We start from the raw sequence: 16,796 nt of genomic DNA on the forward strand, positions 1-16,796 counted from the left end.
CAGGAATTACAGGCAAAGTACTTCACAGTGCTGGTCCATCCAGTTAGACAAGGCCTGCCAGTATAAGTTTGCGTTTACGTTTCAAGGGCAGCAGTATACGTGGGCATGCCTCCCACAAGGATTCCATAACTCCCCCTCCATTTTCCACCAACAATTGGCCAACGGACGTTCTAAATTTTCCCGACCCGAATGCCTCATACAATATGTGGATGATCTGCTCCTGTAAACGGATACAAAAGAGCAACACGTGATGCTCTTATCGGAATTACTAGGCCTACTGCAATCCATCGGATGCAAGGTCAACCCCAAAAAGGCCCAGATTTTAAATGTAAAGGTTCTTTATTTAGGCGCCATCATCACCCACGGGAAGAGAGAAATTGAGCAAAAACGGATCGAGTCTATTGCCCCTGCCCCAAAATGTCACTGCACTCCGGTCATTCCTCGGTCTGGTAGGGTATTGCAGAAATCATATAGATGGTTTTGCCGCTAAAGCAGCCCCACTCTCAGAACTCCTGAAAAAGAACGCCCCATGGGAATGGCTTCTGCAGCACACAGACGCCATCGATGATTTAAAACGTGCCCTAGGCACACCCCCTGCTTTACAAGTTACAGACCCACACCCGCCCTATGCCATAGAAGTAGCAACCACCGACCGAGCCCTATCAACAGTTCTCCTGCAAGAACGACACGATCACTTAGGACCCGTAGCCTATGCCTCAAGAGTATTAGACCCCGTAGAGCAAGGATTCTCAGCCTGCGAACGGCACTTGCTTGCAGTCTTTTTGGGCAGTACAGTACTTTGCGTAAATCACAGGCCTTAAACCCAGTAACGATCTTGACTGAGCCCACTCACACTCAACTACTACTAGACGGTAGATTAAAGGACGGTTCATTCAGCCAGATTCGAGCAGCTCGCTGGACACTATTGTTACAAGGCAGGGACATTACGGTAAAACGCACCAAGACTCACACATTTCTGGCCGATAATCTCCAGTATGCAGGGACCCCACATGAGTGCCAGATCATAGCAGCCCAACACCACACAGGACCCTTTATCCCAAAGTCACTACACCCACGAGCAGGCAGTAAAACACAGAATTCCCAAGCCACAGGGAATGCTTTAAAAATGTATGTAGACGGTTCGTCCACAATCGAGAATGGAAATATGATAACTGGTTGTGAAATTTACGTAGAAGATGCGCAAGGACGCCCACAAGAAGAGATCTCTTTAAAATTGCCCAGCCATCTAGGTTCACAAGCAGCAGAACTCGCAGCCATAGCTGATGTAGTTCAGCACCCTGACTCTTTTCCAACTCCCGCAGACATACACTTGGACAGCCTGCATGTGTGCAATAGTTTAACAGAATTCCTGCCTCTGTGGGAATCTCAAAGTTTTGTTTCAGCCAATGGAAAATCCCTGCCCTCTGCCCCGTTGTTGAAGCACATTCTCAAGACAGCCTCAGACCGCACAAACGGTATTATAAAGTAAGAAGCCATCATCGCTCATCCCCACCTGGTAATGGAAAGGCAGACACCTTAGCCAAAGCAGGATCACACCATGGTCACTTCTGGAAGGCTCCCGAAAGCGAACCGATACACTCAGTCTAGGTTTCCCAGACCAAAATTGAGGATCTATCTCAAGCCCAAAAAGCAGACGACACCCTCAATCAGGTTTTGGACGGCAACTTCCCAGGCCCCTATGATAAATGGAAGGACTCACTGACTGTACAGGGGAGGGGGCGGCAACTACATTGGCCCCCTCCCCCTTGCAGAAATGGTTTCAAGTACGTGCTAGTTGTAATCGACACCTTTACTAAATGGGTAGAAGCATTTCCCTCACGGACAAACACAGCAAAGGCCACCGCTAAGATTTTGACCCAGCAGATATTTGCACGCTGAGTCCTCCCCCTCAGCATTGAGTCAGACCAAGGTTCCCACTTCACCGGCACAGTCATACAAAATGTTTTAACCATTTTTGGGATCAGGCAGAAATTCCATATAGCAATCCAGTGGCATTGTTGAGAGAATGAATCAAACCTTAAAAGCGACCATTAGGAAGATGGTGCAACAGAACAATACCACGTGGGACACGGTCCTCCCATTGGCTCTCATGTTTATTCGGAACACCGTTTCCAGTTCAACAGGTTTCACCCCCCCCACACTCTCATGACCGGACGGCCCATGAAGGGTATTGAATATGTATTAGGTCTCGATTTGGCAAGGCCTACAGTAACCGCCCTCACCCATGAAAAAGCAGTTCAACAGGTTACAGACAACATTAAAGCGGCACAACTCGCTGCAGCTGTCCGATTAGGCGCTAGAAGGAAGCAGAGTAAAGCCTACTTTGACAAAAACGTCCACCCCGTAGAATACACAGTCGGTCAGCAAGTAATGGTTTCACTTTACATCCCCAGTTCCTTCCTCTCCCCCAAATTTGCAGGACCATACTCCATTTCAGACAAACTGAGCCCCTTCGTGTACAAGATAACGTACCCCAATGGCAAAACTGGTTGGGTCCACATCAACCAACTCAAAGTCTACGGTTCCCAATGTAGCCACTCCCACCACATCTCTCTGGCAATAGGAGACGATTCGCCCCACCCATCGACAACCTAGTCCGACCTCTACGCCAACTCTCCCCCAGCCATGCCGGCATTGATCCCTTGCCCACGCCCACAGACCCAAACTTGTCTCCGCCCACAGGTACAGACTTTCACCTTGAACTTGACTCCGACGACAGCGAGAGCCTCCCTGATTTGATTACTATCCCTGAACACTGGTGCGATCTTTCTGCCCCCCAGCCCCCGGAACCATGACTTAGATATCTTTGACCCCCTATATGCCCTCCCCCAGCCACTGCCCGACGACACTAACTTTCCCTCCACTCCCACCGACCCTACGACTCCCGACAAACAAGCCCCTCTTTGGCACCGCGACATCTCTTGCAAACTAATAAGGCACGACGATTCAGATTATCTGACGTACCACGCGGCCAAGACACAGAAACGGCAGACACGAGTCTGGCAACCGGGAGATGGTGATGATTCAGATACTGACTCTCGTTTCGGTAATGCTTTTACAACACTGTTTGGTACAGAACTCTGGGGTGTCCAGATGATGAGAAAGAGACACCGCCTAAGAATTAAGGTGTCCAAATTCTGATGAAGCCTGCCCGCCTTTTTCCTTTTTCCTCCTTCTCAGTACATGGTTTTGACTGATGTCGGCCTGACACGCAATTTCTTGACACAGTCATAGTTACTCTTCTCACAGAAACACAGACGCAGTCTATAAGACCATAAGACATAGGAGCGGAAGTAAGGCCATTCGGCCCATCGAGTCCACTCCGCCATTCAATCATGGCTGATTTCAACACCATTTACCCGCTCTCTCTCCATAGCCCTTAATTCCTCGAGAAATCAAGAATTTATCAACTTCTGTCTTAAAGACACTCAACGTCCCGGCCTCCACCGCCCTCTGTGGCAATGAATTCCACAGACCCACCACTCTCTGGCTGAAGAAATTTCTCCTCATCTCTGTTCTAAAGTGACTCCCTTTTATTCTAAGGCTGGGCCCCTGGGTCCTAGTCTCCCCTGCTAATGGGAACAACTTCCCTACATCCACCCTATCTAAGCCATTCATTATCTTGTAAGTTTCTATTAGATCACCCCTCAACCTCATAAACTCCAATGAATATAATCCCAGGATCCTCAGACGTTCATCGTATGTTAGGCCTACCATTCCTGGGATCATCCGTGTGAATCTCCGCTGGACCCGCTCCAGTGCCAGTATGTCCTTCCTGAGGTGCGGGGCCCAAAATTGCTCACAGTATTCTAAATGGGGCCTAACTAATGCTTTATAAAGCTTCAGAAATACATCCCTGCTTTTATATTCCAAGCCTCTTGAGATGAATGACAACATTGCATTTGCTTTCTTAATTACGGACTCAACCTGCAAGTTTACCTTTAGAGAATCCTGGACTAGGACGCCCAAGTCCCTTTGCACTTCAGCATTATGAATTTTGTCACCGTTTAGAAACTAGTCCATGCCTCTATTCTTTTTTCCAAAGTGCAAGACCTCGCACTTGCCCACATTGAATTTCATCAGCCATTTCTTGGACCACTCTCCTAAACTGTCTAAATCTTTCTGCAGCCTCCCCACCTCCTCCATACTACCTGCCCCTTCACCTATCTTTGTATCATCGGCAAACTTAGCCAGAATGCCCCCAGTCCCGTCATCTAGATCGTTAATATATAAAGAGAACAGCTGTGGCCCCAACACTGAACCCTGCGGGACACCACTCGTCACCGGTTGCCATTCCGAAAAAGAACCTTTTATCCCAACTCTCTGCCTTCTGCCTGACAGCCAATCGTCAATCCATGTTAGTACCTTGCCTCGAATACCATGGGCAATGACCAATTGACTCTACTGACCAATGGCCATGAAAGGCATACTTGTTGGATCTCACATGACTACAAATTCATGTAGGGGCTGTTTAGCACAGGGCTAAATCGCTGGCTTTGAAAGCAGGCCAGCAGCACGGCTCAATTCCGTACCAGCCTCCCCAAACAGGCGCCAGAATGTGGCAACTAGGGGTTTTTCACAGTAACTTCATTTGACAATAAGCGATTTTCATTTCATTTCATTTCATTTTCATTTCATTTTAATTTCAAATTCTTTCCGCTCGTTTCGGTCACCCAGGTAGGCAGTAACGGCACTAATCCCCACCCTACCTGAGGACCCCAAATGCATCCGGTCAGTTAAGCTCGGATAGTGGCGCAACGGCACTGATCACCACCCTACCCGGGGTTTCCACCCTTTCCTGCCCTGCAATGGCCCATACGCACCTCATTTTCCCGCCACTTCAAATGCTTTGGAATGGTTCTCTACACTCTGCAATGTCTTTGGCAGGTCTTTGTTTCCCCTTCTCTGCTGTTTTTTGGTCGTGGTTTAAAGAATGCCCTTTGCCACGTTCCGTACGCTCACCCCTTCTTTCCTTTACCTTCCGCGACCCCCTGGTCGCTCCCCACCTGCTATTTACACATATGACACAATTGGTTGCTATACACGCTGCTACACGCGAACTACCTCTGAACTCTGGGACGAAACTCTATAAAACTGGCCGCCCTGAAATTCGGCTGGTTAAGATAAGCCTTAACCTCCCATGGTTGTGATTTAAGAAATGACTGGTCGGAGAAATTGTCCGCCCACTCCCCGCATCGACCACAAGCTGTGAGAGTATCTGTACTTTAAAAATTTGCATTTCTTGTCTCTCAAAATGGTATTTAAAAAAAAAAAAATGACTGTCACCATGTGTGACTCAATCATAAAATGAGATATTAACTAAAGATAATAACAGATACTATGCTTGCATCCCCAGGATGACACGGAAAACAGAAAACACAGGATGAAGCAAGGACTGCTGACGTTGGTTTGGATCATCGCTGGACTTCTGCAACTGCGTGTGCAGCAGACTGTTGTTACAAACCCCACACCAGCCCCGAACACTACCACACAACAGGCCACCCCCAGCCCGGACACTGCATATAAAGACAGACTGAAACCCCCACCTGGTGCAAAAACATTGCCAAATGGAATGCCCTTTCATACACTGTGGAGGCCCTTCTAGTAATTGCAATAATCTGCAGTGTCGTTCAGACACTTTGACTCTGTAAATGGCGAACCAAAGCCTTCTGCTCCCCGATATATACAGTCCGAGGCCCCTTCTTTGGAATTCAACAAAACTAAAGATGTATTAATTGCTGCTAAGAATCAACCATGTACCTCTGTAACGTTACCAGGATTGAGTAGCAATGCGGTGCTGCTGTTTTAAATTTTGTACTGTATATAAGTTCTTTTGAGATTCACCAGCAGCCTGAGAGTAGTTTAGATAGTGTTAGCGAGAGATCAACTGTGCGGATAAATTAAATGTTTTATAGTGACCGTTAGAGATTAATTAATTTATGAAGTGTTGATAAATATTAGGTAAATGTCCCAAACCATAGAATAGAGTAGAGTAGAACCTTGCCTTGACCAAGGGTGACCGGTCCACCGAGGATGAACAGGGATCAATAGTGTGATCCACCACGCTTCGCCCCTTTATTGGCCGAAATCAAAGACCGTGATCAGAGCCCTGTCGAGCTATTGGGTCCAAGGTTAAATCCCAGAGGGATAAAAGGGGACACAGCTATGTGTTCTGTCTCTTTTGGGATCGGCCTGTGCCCACACCAATCGCAGCGTAATGACCAGCCAGCCAAGTTCAAGACGAACGATCGCTACCTGCCAGCAGAGACAGAGCCACTTCTTCGAACCAGCCATGTGAAATCAAGATAAAGGCATTATCCATTTGCACAGTGCAGGTCATTCTGAAGTTAAGTATACGTTATTGTAGCTGATAGGTGTAGTTTAACTCGTAGATATTGTGTTTGCATGTCAAAGTAACCCTTGTGTATGTAAATAAACCATCTTTTGAACTAACTAACTGGTTGTGTGGTCATTTGATCGATATCAGGGAAGGCTTGTGGTTCACTGAGTTAGAAATATCCACAGTACTGGCGACGATGTTGGGACGGTATTCCGATTGGCAACAATGTCCCCATGAGACTATGCATTCAAATTGATAATATCACGTCAGAATGGCTTTGTTATCCAGATATCACAGAATTGTTATATTGCAGAAAGAGGCCATTTCGCCCATTGTATCAGCACCAGCTATCCAAACGAGCATTATGACTTAGTGCCTTTCCCCTGCCCTTTCCTCATACCCTGCACGTTATTTCTATTCAAGTGATCATCTAATGCCCTCTTGAATGCCTCGAATGGGCAGCACAGTAGCACAAGTGATTAGCACTGTGGCTTCACAGCGCCAGGGTCCCAGGTTTGATTCCCCGCTGGGTCACTGTCTGTGCTGAGTCTGCACATCCTCCCCGTGTCTGCGTGGGTTTCCTCCGGGTGCTCCGGTTTCCTCCCACAGTCCAAAGATGTGCCGGTTAGGTGGATTGGCCATGATAAATTGCCTTTAGTGACCAAAAAAGGTTAGGAGGGGTTATTGGGTTACGGGGATAGGGTGGAAGTGAGGGCTTAAGTGGGTCGGTGCAGACTCGATGGGCCGAATGGCCTCCTTCTGCACTGTATGTTCTATGAATGAACCTGCCTTCACCACACTTCCAGACCCAGAACATTTGTGCGAAGAAGTCTTTTCTCACATGTAAGTTTCTTTTGCAAACACACCTGTACCCTCTCGTTCTCGATCCTTTTCAGAGTGGGAACAGTTTCTCCCTATCTACCCTCTTGAGCCCTGTTGCAGAGGTTTCACACCTACTCGACTATAGGGTTCCTCACTATGATGATCCAATCATAATCTTTTTTAAAATTCATTTGTGGGATGTGGGCGTTGCTGGTTCGGGCAGCATTTATTGCCCATCCCAATTTACCCTTTAGAAGTAGGTGGTGAGTTGCCTTCTTGAACCACTGCAGTCCTTGAGGTATACATATACCCACTATGCTATTAGGGATGGAGTTCCAGGATGCTCCCCCAGTGATGGATGTAACCATTCAGGTTACCAGCAGCACTTCGCGATTACTGGAACTCAGTAGAAATTTAAGTTAAAACTTCTCAGGTGCAAATAAGAATAGTTTTATTTGTCTTACAATTGAAAGTCATTTTAAAGTTCAGCCTTCATATGGCTCACAAAAAGACAATTTGTAGACAATTGAACTTTCAAACAATCACAGATAACATTTTACTTGCTTAGGCAAACAGCTCGAAATAGTTTCACAGAGTTAGAAAGTGAAATATGAATACAGGGAGACAGATAACGAATAGTAAGTCGAAAAAGAGAGAGAGAGAAAAAAAATCTAGCTAATCTTCAGCTTCAAACCAACACCACCAACCAACGAACGGCGGAACAAAACTTTTCAGTTATACTGTTTCATATCTGCCTTAAGCCACCTAATCACACCCCAAGATAATCCAAATTGGTTTGGGTTAGACTCAAACACATCTGATTTGACGGCAAGCCGTCCATCTTTAATATGTAACATTACTTCTAATTGTTGCGTATCTGCATACTTGTGTATGTTAAAGAATGCGATATTGTGCTTTATCAAGGCCAGCAAAAACTGGTTTTCTGATGACTTAGCTATTGTAACAGTGGAGACTTCATGTTATCTTGTCATGCAATGCTGTACAATGACTTGAAAAATGTAAATCAAACTGTCTGTTTTAATCTAGTAAAGTGAATTATGCTGCTTCTATGAAATTATTATGTTTTGAGAATGTTGGAATCAAATATATTTGATTCAATGTTCTAACTGTCCATTTAAAAAAAAAACCCAGCAATAGTCTAGAATGTTTCAGCCTGTATAAGTTATGGAATGTGGTTCAGGCTGTTATTACTAATGGTTTGTAATGAGAACAATAGAGCCTTTAAGTTACTGGGCTCTTGTCACCTCGTTGCCATGGATTCAGCCCTTGTCCTTGGAGAAATGTAGTGAAAAGTGCTTGTTTTATCAGACTGCTATGTTTCTTTAAAACTATGTATTTAAAAGTTGTGTTGGAGAAAATGATTGAATGAATTTGCAGAATGTGTTTTTAATCCTTAACTTAAAACTGGGGCTTAATATTTACACTTAAACAGCTATCTTTTACCTATATTAGATGTATTAGAAATACCTGGTTTCTACACGCCTGCGACAGTGAAGGAATGGTGATATATTTCCAAGTCAGTGTAGTGAGTGACTTGGATGGGAACCTCCAGGTGGTGGATTCCCAGATATCTACTCTTTGTCCTTCTAGATGGTAGTGGTTGTGGATTTGGAAGGTGCTGTCTCAGGAACCTTGGTGAGTTACTGCAGTGCACCTTGTAGATGGTACACACGGCTGCCACTGTGCGTTGGTGGTGGAGGATTTGAATGTTTGTGGAAGGGGTAGCAATCAAGCAAATTGCTTTGTTCTGGATGGTGTTGAGCTTCTTGACTGTTGTTGGAGCTGCACTCACCCAGGCAAGTGGAGATTATTCCATTACACTCCTGACTTGTGCCTTGTAGTTGGTGGACAGGATTTGGGGGGTCAGGAGATTAGTTACTTGCCATAGGATTCCTGGTCTTTGATCTGCCCTGGTAGCCACAATATTAATATGGCTAGTCCAGATCTGTTTCTGATCAATGGTAATTCCAGGATGTTGATTGCAGGGGATTCAGCGATGGTAATGTCATTGAATGTCAAGGTCAACCCTTTAATTTACTGTTGTCCCTGAGCCTGTCCAATAGTCACTTAAATATCCCTAATGACTCAGACTCCACCACCTCTACTGGCAGTGGATTCCACGCACCCACCACTCTCTGTGTAAAGAACCTATCTCTGAGATCTCCGTTATACCTCCTCCAATCATCTTAAAACTATGTCCCCTCGTGACAGTCATTTCCGCCCTGGGGAAAAGTCTCTGGCTATCCAGAGATGGTCATTGCCTGGGCAGGTATCTTTAATTACAACATCACCATGCACGTCTTTGTCTCGACTTATCTAATAGCAATCTTTAAAAAAAATAAATTTAGAGTATCCAAATCATTTTTTCCAATTAAGGAGCAATTTAGAGTAGCCAATCCACCTACCCTGCACATCTTTTGGGTTGTGGGGACGAAACCCACCCAAACACGGGGAGAATGTGCAACCTCCACACGGACAGTGACCCACAGCCGGGATCGAACCTGGGACCTCAGCGCCGTGAAGCAGCAGGGCTAACCCACTGCGCCACCGTGCTGCCTAATAATAATAATCTAATAATAATCTTTATTAGTGTCACAAGTAGGCTTACTGTAACACTGCATGAAGTTACTGTGAAAATCCCCTAGTTGCCACAATATGGCTTCTGTTCGGGTACACTGAGGGAGAATTCAGAACGTGCAATTCACCAAACAAGCACGTCTTTTGGGTCTTTTTGGGAGGAAACCGGAGCTCCCGAAAGAAACTCACAGACACTGGGAGAACGGATAGACTCTGCACAGAGTGAACGAAGCTGGGAATTGAACCTGGGTCCCTGGTGCTGTGAAGCAACAATGCTAACCACTGTGCTACCGTGCCGCCCGTAACTGCTAGACATGGATAAGATAAAGATATGCCGGACCAGCGGTGTACCATACTCCCTTGTTATGAGTGGACACACCTCTCCACACTGACCTTCATCTGCCACCTATCTGCCCACTCCACCTCTGTCTATGTTCTTTTGAAGTTCTGCATTGTCCTCTTCACAGTTTACGTTATTTCCAAAATATTATGCCATCTATAAACTTTGAAATTGTCTCGTGCACCGACCCCTGGGGAACATCAATACAAACCTTCCTCCAGCCTAAAAATATCCAATAATCATTATTCTCTGCTTCCTATTATTCAGCCAATTTTATATCCATGTTTCTACTGTTCCTTTTATTCCATGTGCTATAATTTTTCTCACAAGTTTGTTGTATGGTACTATATATTTAAAGGCTTTTGAAAGTCTGTATACATCACATCAACAGCACTACCCTCATCAACCCTTTCTGTTACTTACTCAAATACTCCAGCAAATTAGTTAAACACGTGAATATAAATTTAGAGTACTCAATTAATTTTTTCCACTGAAGGAGCAATTTAGAGTGGCCAATCCACCTAGCCTGCACATCTTTGGGTTGTGGGAGCAAAACCCACGCAAACACGGGGAGAATGTGCAAACCCCACACTGACAGTCACCCAGAGCCTGGATCGAACCTGGGACTTAGGCACCGTGAGTCAGCAGTGCTAGCCACTGTGCTGCCAGTTAATCACAATTTACCCATAAGAACGTCATGAATGCTCTTCCTAATCATCCAACATTTTTCCACAATGCAATCAATCTATTCCGATCTATGTTTCTGGAAGCTTGCCTGCTACTGATAAACTGACTGATCTATAATGGCTGGGACTAGCCTTCCAACCTTTTTTGAACAAGGGCGTAATATTTACAGTCCAACAGCCGTTTGGTACCTCCCCACAGTCTAGTGATGACAGGAAGACCATGGCCAATGGCTCTGCATTTTCCCTTCTCACTTAGTTCAATATCTTTGGATGTATCTCAGCCGATCCCGGTGCCTTGACATCCTGACGGTCTATTCAATATTTTCTCATTCGAATTTTGAACCCTGTTAGGGACAGACTTTTGTCGTCTGTCAGCATGTCCTGGGTAAAATTTACATTCTTTGTAAAGATGAAGCAAAGTATTAATTTAATACCTCAGCCATGGCACCGGCCTCCATGTATATTTCCCATTGAAGTCTCTATTCAGCCTAATCCTCTCTTTACTACTCTTTTACGATTTTCCCTTTGAAGACTTTGGGACTCCCCTTTATGTTGGTTACCAGTCTTTTCTCATAATTCCTCTTCACTTTTCATCCCACTTCACTTCTCTATTGTGTATTTTCACCTCCCCTCTGAGCCTTGTGCCTTTGTTGCAAATGTATTTTTTCCTGACATCTGTCATTAGCACACATTTTCTTCCTTATTTTAATTCCCATCTCCTTTTTTATCCAGAAAGCTTTGGATTTGTTTTTGCTACCTTTTCTTTTAAGAGAATATACCTTAATTGCATCCAGACCATTTCTATTTTGAAGGTAGCCCATTCATCAGTTACAGTTTTTACTGCCAACATTTTGTTCCAGTGTAATCAACCAAGCTCCAATAAGTGCTGTACATCCAAGCCTATGAGTAACATTGTGTTATCCAATTTGGGTAAACTTACATTTATAACAAATGACAGTTTATTATTGACCTTTCTTGACTTAATAATGGTATCGCCTATTAGATTAAATCCTGAAATATTGTTAACGCACAGCACTTTGCAAATGTTTTAGTAACTAACATAAAATGCGATTGCTGAGTGTCACTCCTGAATATCGACTTGATTTGATGCTTCTGCTGCCCAAGGCAGAATTCTTACATTTTTGTTTGAGGTAAAGAAAAAAATGCAACATTGGATCTGATGGGGTATAATTGATGGGAATCGTATCCCATTAAATATTCAAGTATCGGACCATTCTAATCTTGCAATAGGTGACATTTGGAGCATTGGAAAGACTAATAAAATTGAAAGAAAAAAGATATAGCCTCAGTTTAGATTTGTGCAATTCTGATCCTGTCATGTGAAAGGAAATAGCAGCTGTTTTACCAGCAATGGTGCAAATAAAAGTTTGATTTCCTGCAGGAAAAAGAAAAGAAACAGAAGAAGAATAAAGACAAGCGATCTTCGTCTGAGTCCTGTTCTTCTGGGCCGTCATATTCTTCTGAGAACTCGGATTCTTCTGAGTCGGCATATTATCCTGAGCCGTCATACTTTCCTGAGCCGTCATATTTTTCTGAGACGTCTGATTCTTCTGAGTTGTCGGATTCTTCTGAGACAGTCTTCAGATTCTAATATTAAGCAGGAATGTACAGATACCAAAAGTCACAAGCATTCAGATAAGACCAATAAACATAAAAAACACAAACATAAGAAATCGAGAAAGAGAGATTAAGGAAGAGAATCTGGTGTAGAAAACTGGATTTCCTGCTTCTTGTGCTCAAGTTGTTGCTATGTGAAACCTAACACTCAGGAAGTTGAAAGAAAGCGTTTCTTTTTTCAGAAGAATTTCCTGTTGTACATTGTATTTACCCCGAAGATGGATCAAATTTGAAATACACCATGTATTATTCAGTTGTCGCAAATGTTATTACAAAATGAAACTATTTGTATATTTCCCTTTCACGTATTTCCATTTAAGTGCAGCTCATGATGCTCAGAGAATTACCAGTGGCTGATTTAACCTGAACATTTCAGCTGTACGATCACACTGCAAAATATTAACATTTTTGTATGAAATTCCATTGTCTGTTATTTTGGTACAGTTTGGAACTGCATATTTCAAATGCGTTACCGTTTTAAAAATACTGGACAAACACTGCAGAAGTTTCTTTCTAATATATTAAGTAGTCAGATACGAAGATCACAATTCCAAGGCATTGCATTACCAGTCCACTGCATTCAGTTAACAATTTCCAATGTTTTTTGTTGCATCACCTTAGAGATATATTTTCTTCAGTGTAACTGAGCAGATTTTAATGGGATGGCTTCAGCTTTGAATTTTGGTTCAGATACAGTTTCAATGAGTTGATTCTTTTTCAAAACATTGATCTGTATCCCTACAGTTCAATGGGCTGAGATACTTTTGTAGCCCATTTTTAGAAATATACAGATCAGAGAGAAGTTACTTTTATCTTGGATTTATGGGGTGCAAGCTTTCTTATTCTGCCTACAATAAAATAATCTGTTCCGGAAAGATAAGTTAGTAACAACCCAGTTTCCAATCAAAACCAAAACAATTGGAGGTGTGTACAGTAGAAAGGAGAATTTAACAAATTTTGCAGGTTTAAGTACAGGCTACATCTCAACGCGTGATATCTCAATTATTGTTGACATCCTCTGATTTACCTCCTTGGCTATTTTACATCCAGCCTCACAGTCAGTAAACCTACTGAGTGTACATGTTTGGACATTTACATCTTTTAAATTTTCACTCCCTTTTAAAAAAAAACAGTGCCCTCCATGAACGAGGCAAAAATGAATTTGCATCATTATAATCCTACAACTGCAGCAGAATTTGGGCCTGTATTGGCAGCCTTGCTTTTCCTGATATATTACTGATACAGACTTTGATGTGCAGGGCGACATATCAATGTTTGAGGATGACACAAAAGTTGGAAGTATTGTAAACCGTGATGAGGACAGTGTAGAACATCAAAAGGACAGTGCCCTCCATGTTGGTGCCCTCCAGGTTGCTGAATTGACAGACAGGTGTCAGATGAAGTTCAAAGTGAAGAAGTGTGACGTGATGCATTTTGGATGGAAGGCAATGGAGAGATAACATAAAATCAGTGATGTGGGGCGTCATTCTCCGACCCCCCAGCGGGTCGGAGAATGGCCGTTGGCCGCCGTGAATCCCGCCCCCGCCGGTTGCCGAAGTCTCCGAAGGGAGAAAAGTCGGCGGGGCGTTAATGTCGCCGCTGCCGTCGGAGAATGGCACGGGTCTGCGCAAGGCAGCCGATTTTCGGCCTGCCGATATTCTCCCTTCCGGATGGGCCGAAGTCCTGTTGACGTGAACGGTCATCACGTCGATTAAACCTCCTTTTCATCGGCGTGACCCTGTGCTCCAGGTTCACGCCGACCAGCGTGGAGGTGAGTGACGGCCTGGGGGGTTGGCTCTGGGCAGGCGATGGCGTGGCCGCAGTCTGAATGTGTGACGAGAGGTGTGTCTCGGGTTAGTGTGTGTGTGTGTGTGCGGCGGGGGGGGGGGTGGTTAGAGTGGGCTGGACTCCGGGGGAGTGCCGTGAGGGGGGTCCGTGCCGGGGAGGGGGATGGGAGGTCCGTGCCGGGGAGGAGGTTGGGGTCCGTGCCGGGGAGGAGGTTGGGGGGGTCCGTGCCGGGGAGGAGGTTGGGGGGGGGTCCGTGCCGGGGAGGGGGATGGGGGGTCCGTGCCGGGGAGGAGGTTGGGGTCCGTGCCGGGGAGGAGGTTGGGGGGTGGGGTCCGTGCCGGGGAGGGGGATGGGGATGGGGATGTGGGGGTCCGTGCCGGGCTGGAGGTTGGGGGGGGGTCCGTGCCGGGGAGGGGGATGGGGGGGTCCGTGCCAGGGAGGAGGTTGGGGTCCGTGCCGGGGAGGAGGTTGGGGGGGGTCCGTGCCGGGGAGGGGATGGGGGGTCCGTGCCGGGGAGGAGGTTGGGGGGGGGTCGGTGCCGGGGAGGGGGATGGGGGTCCGTGCCGGGGAGGGGGATGGGGGGTCCGTGCCGGGGAGGAGGTTGGGGTTCGTGCCGGGGAGGAGGTGGGGGGGGGGGGGGGTGTCCGTACCGGGGAGGGGGATGGGGGGATGAAGATGCGTTTCAGGTGCCTAGACCTCTCTGGGGACGCCCTCCAGTATCGGTCAGATAGGGTCGGCCGCATCATTGTGGTGTGCTGCATCCTGCACAACATAGCCCAGCAGAGGGGCGATGTGCCGCAGGCAGAGGAGGGCGGAGTGGAGGGGCAGCAGGAAGAGGCGCAGTCCTCCCCAGATTAGGGGGATGGGGGTAATGGTCAGGGCAGACGGGGTAGACACAGGCGGGTGGCTGTCCACCATTACCAGCTGGCCCAGCGGGCACGGGACAGACTGATAGCCGCCCGCTTCACTGACTAGATGGGCGTGGGAATCGGGTAGTATGGCCACAGACCGCACACCATGGCAACAGCCGACCACCCACACCCCCCACCCATCCACACACCCAGCACCCTCACCCCCCTCCCCAACCCCACCCACCCCACCCGCATGCACACCACCCCCCCCCCATTGCCGATCCACCTGCGGTACAACGGGCCGGGCTCACACAGTTGCGGGTGGACGCGTGTCTATTGCAGGCCATGGAGGATGATGACAACCCGCCTCCGATGAGCTCCTGGCTCTACATCGTTGGACTATGTCTGACCCATGGCCACAGTACCACCATCCACCCGGACCATCCCTGCATGCGGCTGTGACACTGCAGCGCACGGTCCCATCCTCTGCCCGGCGGATGTTGATGGCGGCCCAGGGGGAAGGGGGCAGACTCACCTGGGGCTGAGGTAAAACCACCCCTCACACACACACTTGCGCTCAACGTACATGACACCCCCGCACGCTTTGGACAGAGCACAAAGGCAGCTTCTGTAGGTGTAACATTGACTTTAATAACCAAACGAGTTCATGCACGTGCCCTAGCCCCAAAAACTCATCTGTGCCCTGCACCCGTGCCAACTTACTCAGTGTCTAATTGTTTGGCCTTACGGGCCCTTTGACTACGTCTACGTGGTTCCCCAGACGGTACAGCAGAACTGGAGGTGGACTCCTGTGATTCCTGCCCTCTGACACTGGATCCTTTGGCGGTCGTTTCCTGGGGCGTCCTGGCCTAGATGGGCCAGGCTGCGGCCCGGGCGACTGGGATGGCGAGCTGCCAGCCTGTCCTGCCCGTTGCCCACCTGCTGCACCTGGGACGGAACGGGGGGAGTCCGAGGTGTCGCGGTGTACCGGGACCTCCCCTACAGGGGGAGCCGGGACGGACCACACCACCTCCTCTTCCCTCGGGGTGCCCGAGGGCCCCCAGGCCTCTACATGGGTGGGGGATGCGAACGGACTGGCCATCCGACGCCCCCCCCCGACATCTGGCGCTGCCAGTCCTGGAGGCCCGTGCTGGTATCGACAGGGGTCTGCAGGTTTGCAGCCATGGAGCCCAGGGGGTTAGCAAACCCTGTCTGTGACAGTGCGACGCCGGCTCGCACATGGCCACTGGCGCCGATGCCCTCAGCGATGGCCTGCAGAGACTGGGCCATGGCCTGCTGAGACTGGGCCATGGCGTTGAGCTCCTCTGCCATCTGGCGCTGGCACTGGCTCATGGCCTCCTGTGAGAGGGCAGCCATGTCCTGGGCCACAGACGCCGCCTGCACGGAAAGCCCCAGGCCTCGCAAACCGTTCCCCATGTCTGACACCATCGCACCCATTGCCTCCACCGCGGACGCCACCCGTGCGGTGTCAGCCTGGGTGGCACGCATGACCGGCACCACTCCCAGCTCCTGGACGCAGGTGGACTCCTCCACCTGCGACTGCAGCCGCCGCAAGTCGGCCGTCACCCTCTTCGCTCGTCTCCGGGTCGGTGGTTGCATCGGATCTATGTGTGGGTGTGGTAACTCCAGGAACCCGGGATCCATCTGGGCGGCAGATATTCGCTTGGGCTGGGCTGCCCTCCGACCGCCCG

At 47.7% G+C, this 16,796-nt stretch overlaps 1 protein-coding gene across 1 annotated transcript in view; it reads left to right on the forward strand.

Annotated features, from left to right (window-relative positions):
* The window catches only part of LOC140390409 (zinc-binding protein A33-like), a 40,702-nt gene extending 27,839 nt beyond the window's left edge, over positions 1–12,863 (forward strand). The window contains exon 7 of the mRNA XM_072475557.1: positions 12,210–12,863. Coding sequence (XP_072331658.1) covers positions 12,210–12,419 — 210 coding nt within the window. The 3' untranslated portion in view covers positions 12,420–12,863. The remainder of the gene's footprint in view (positions 1–12,209) is intronic.
* The last annotated feature ends 3,933 nt before the right edge of the window (positions 12,864–16,796 follow it).

Source organism: Scyliorhinus torazame, chromosome 14 (assembly GCF_047496885.1).
Source record: "Scyliorhinus torazame isolate Kashiwa2021f chromosome 14, sScyTor2.1, whole genome shotgun sequence".
Lineage (NCBI taxonomy): Eukaryota > Metazoa > Chordata > Chondrichthyes > Carcharhiniformes > Scyliorhinidae > Scyliorhinus > Scyliorhinus torazame.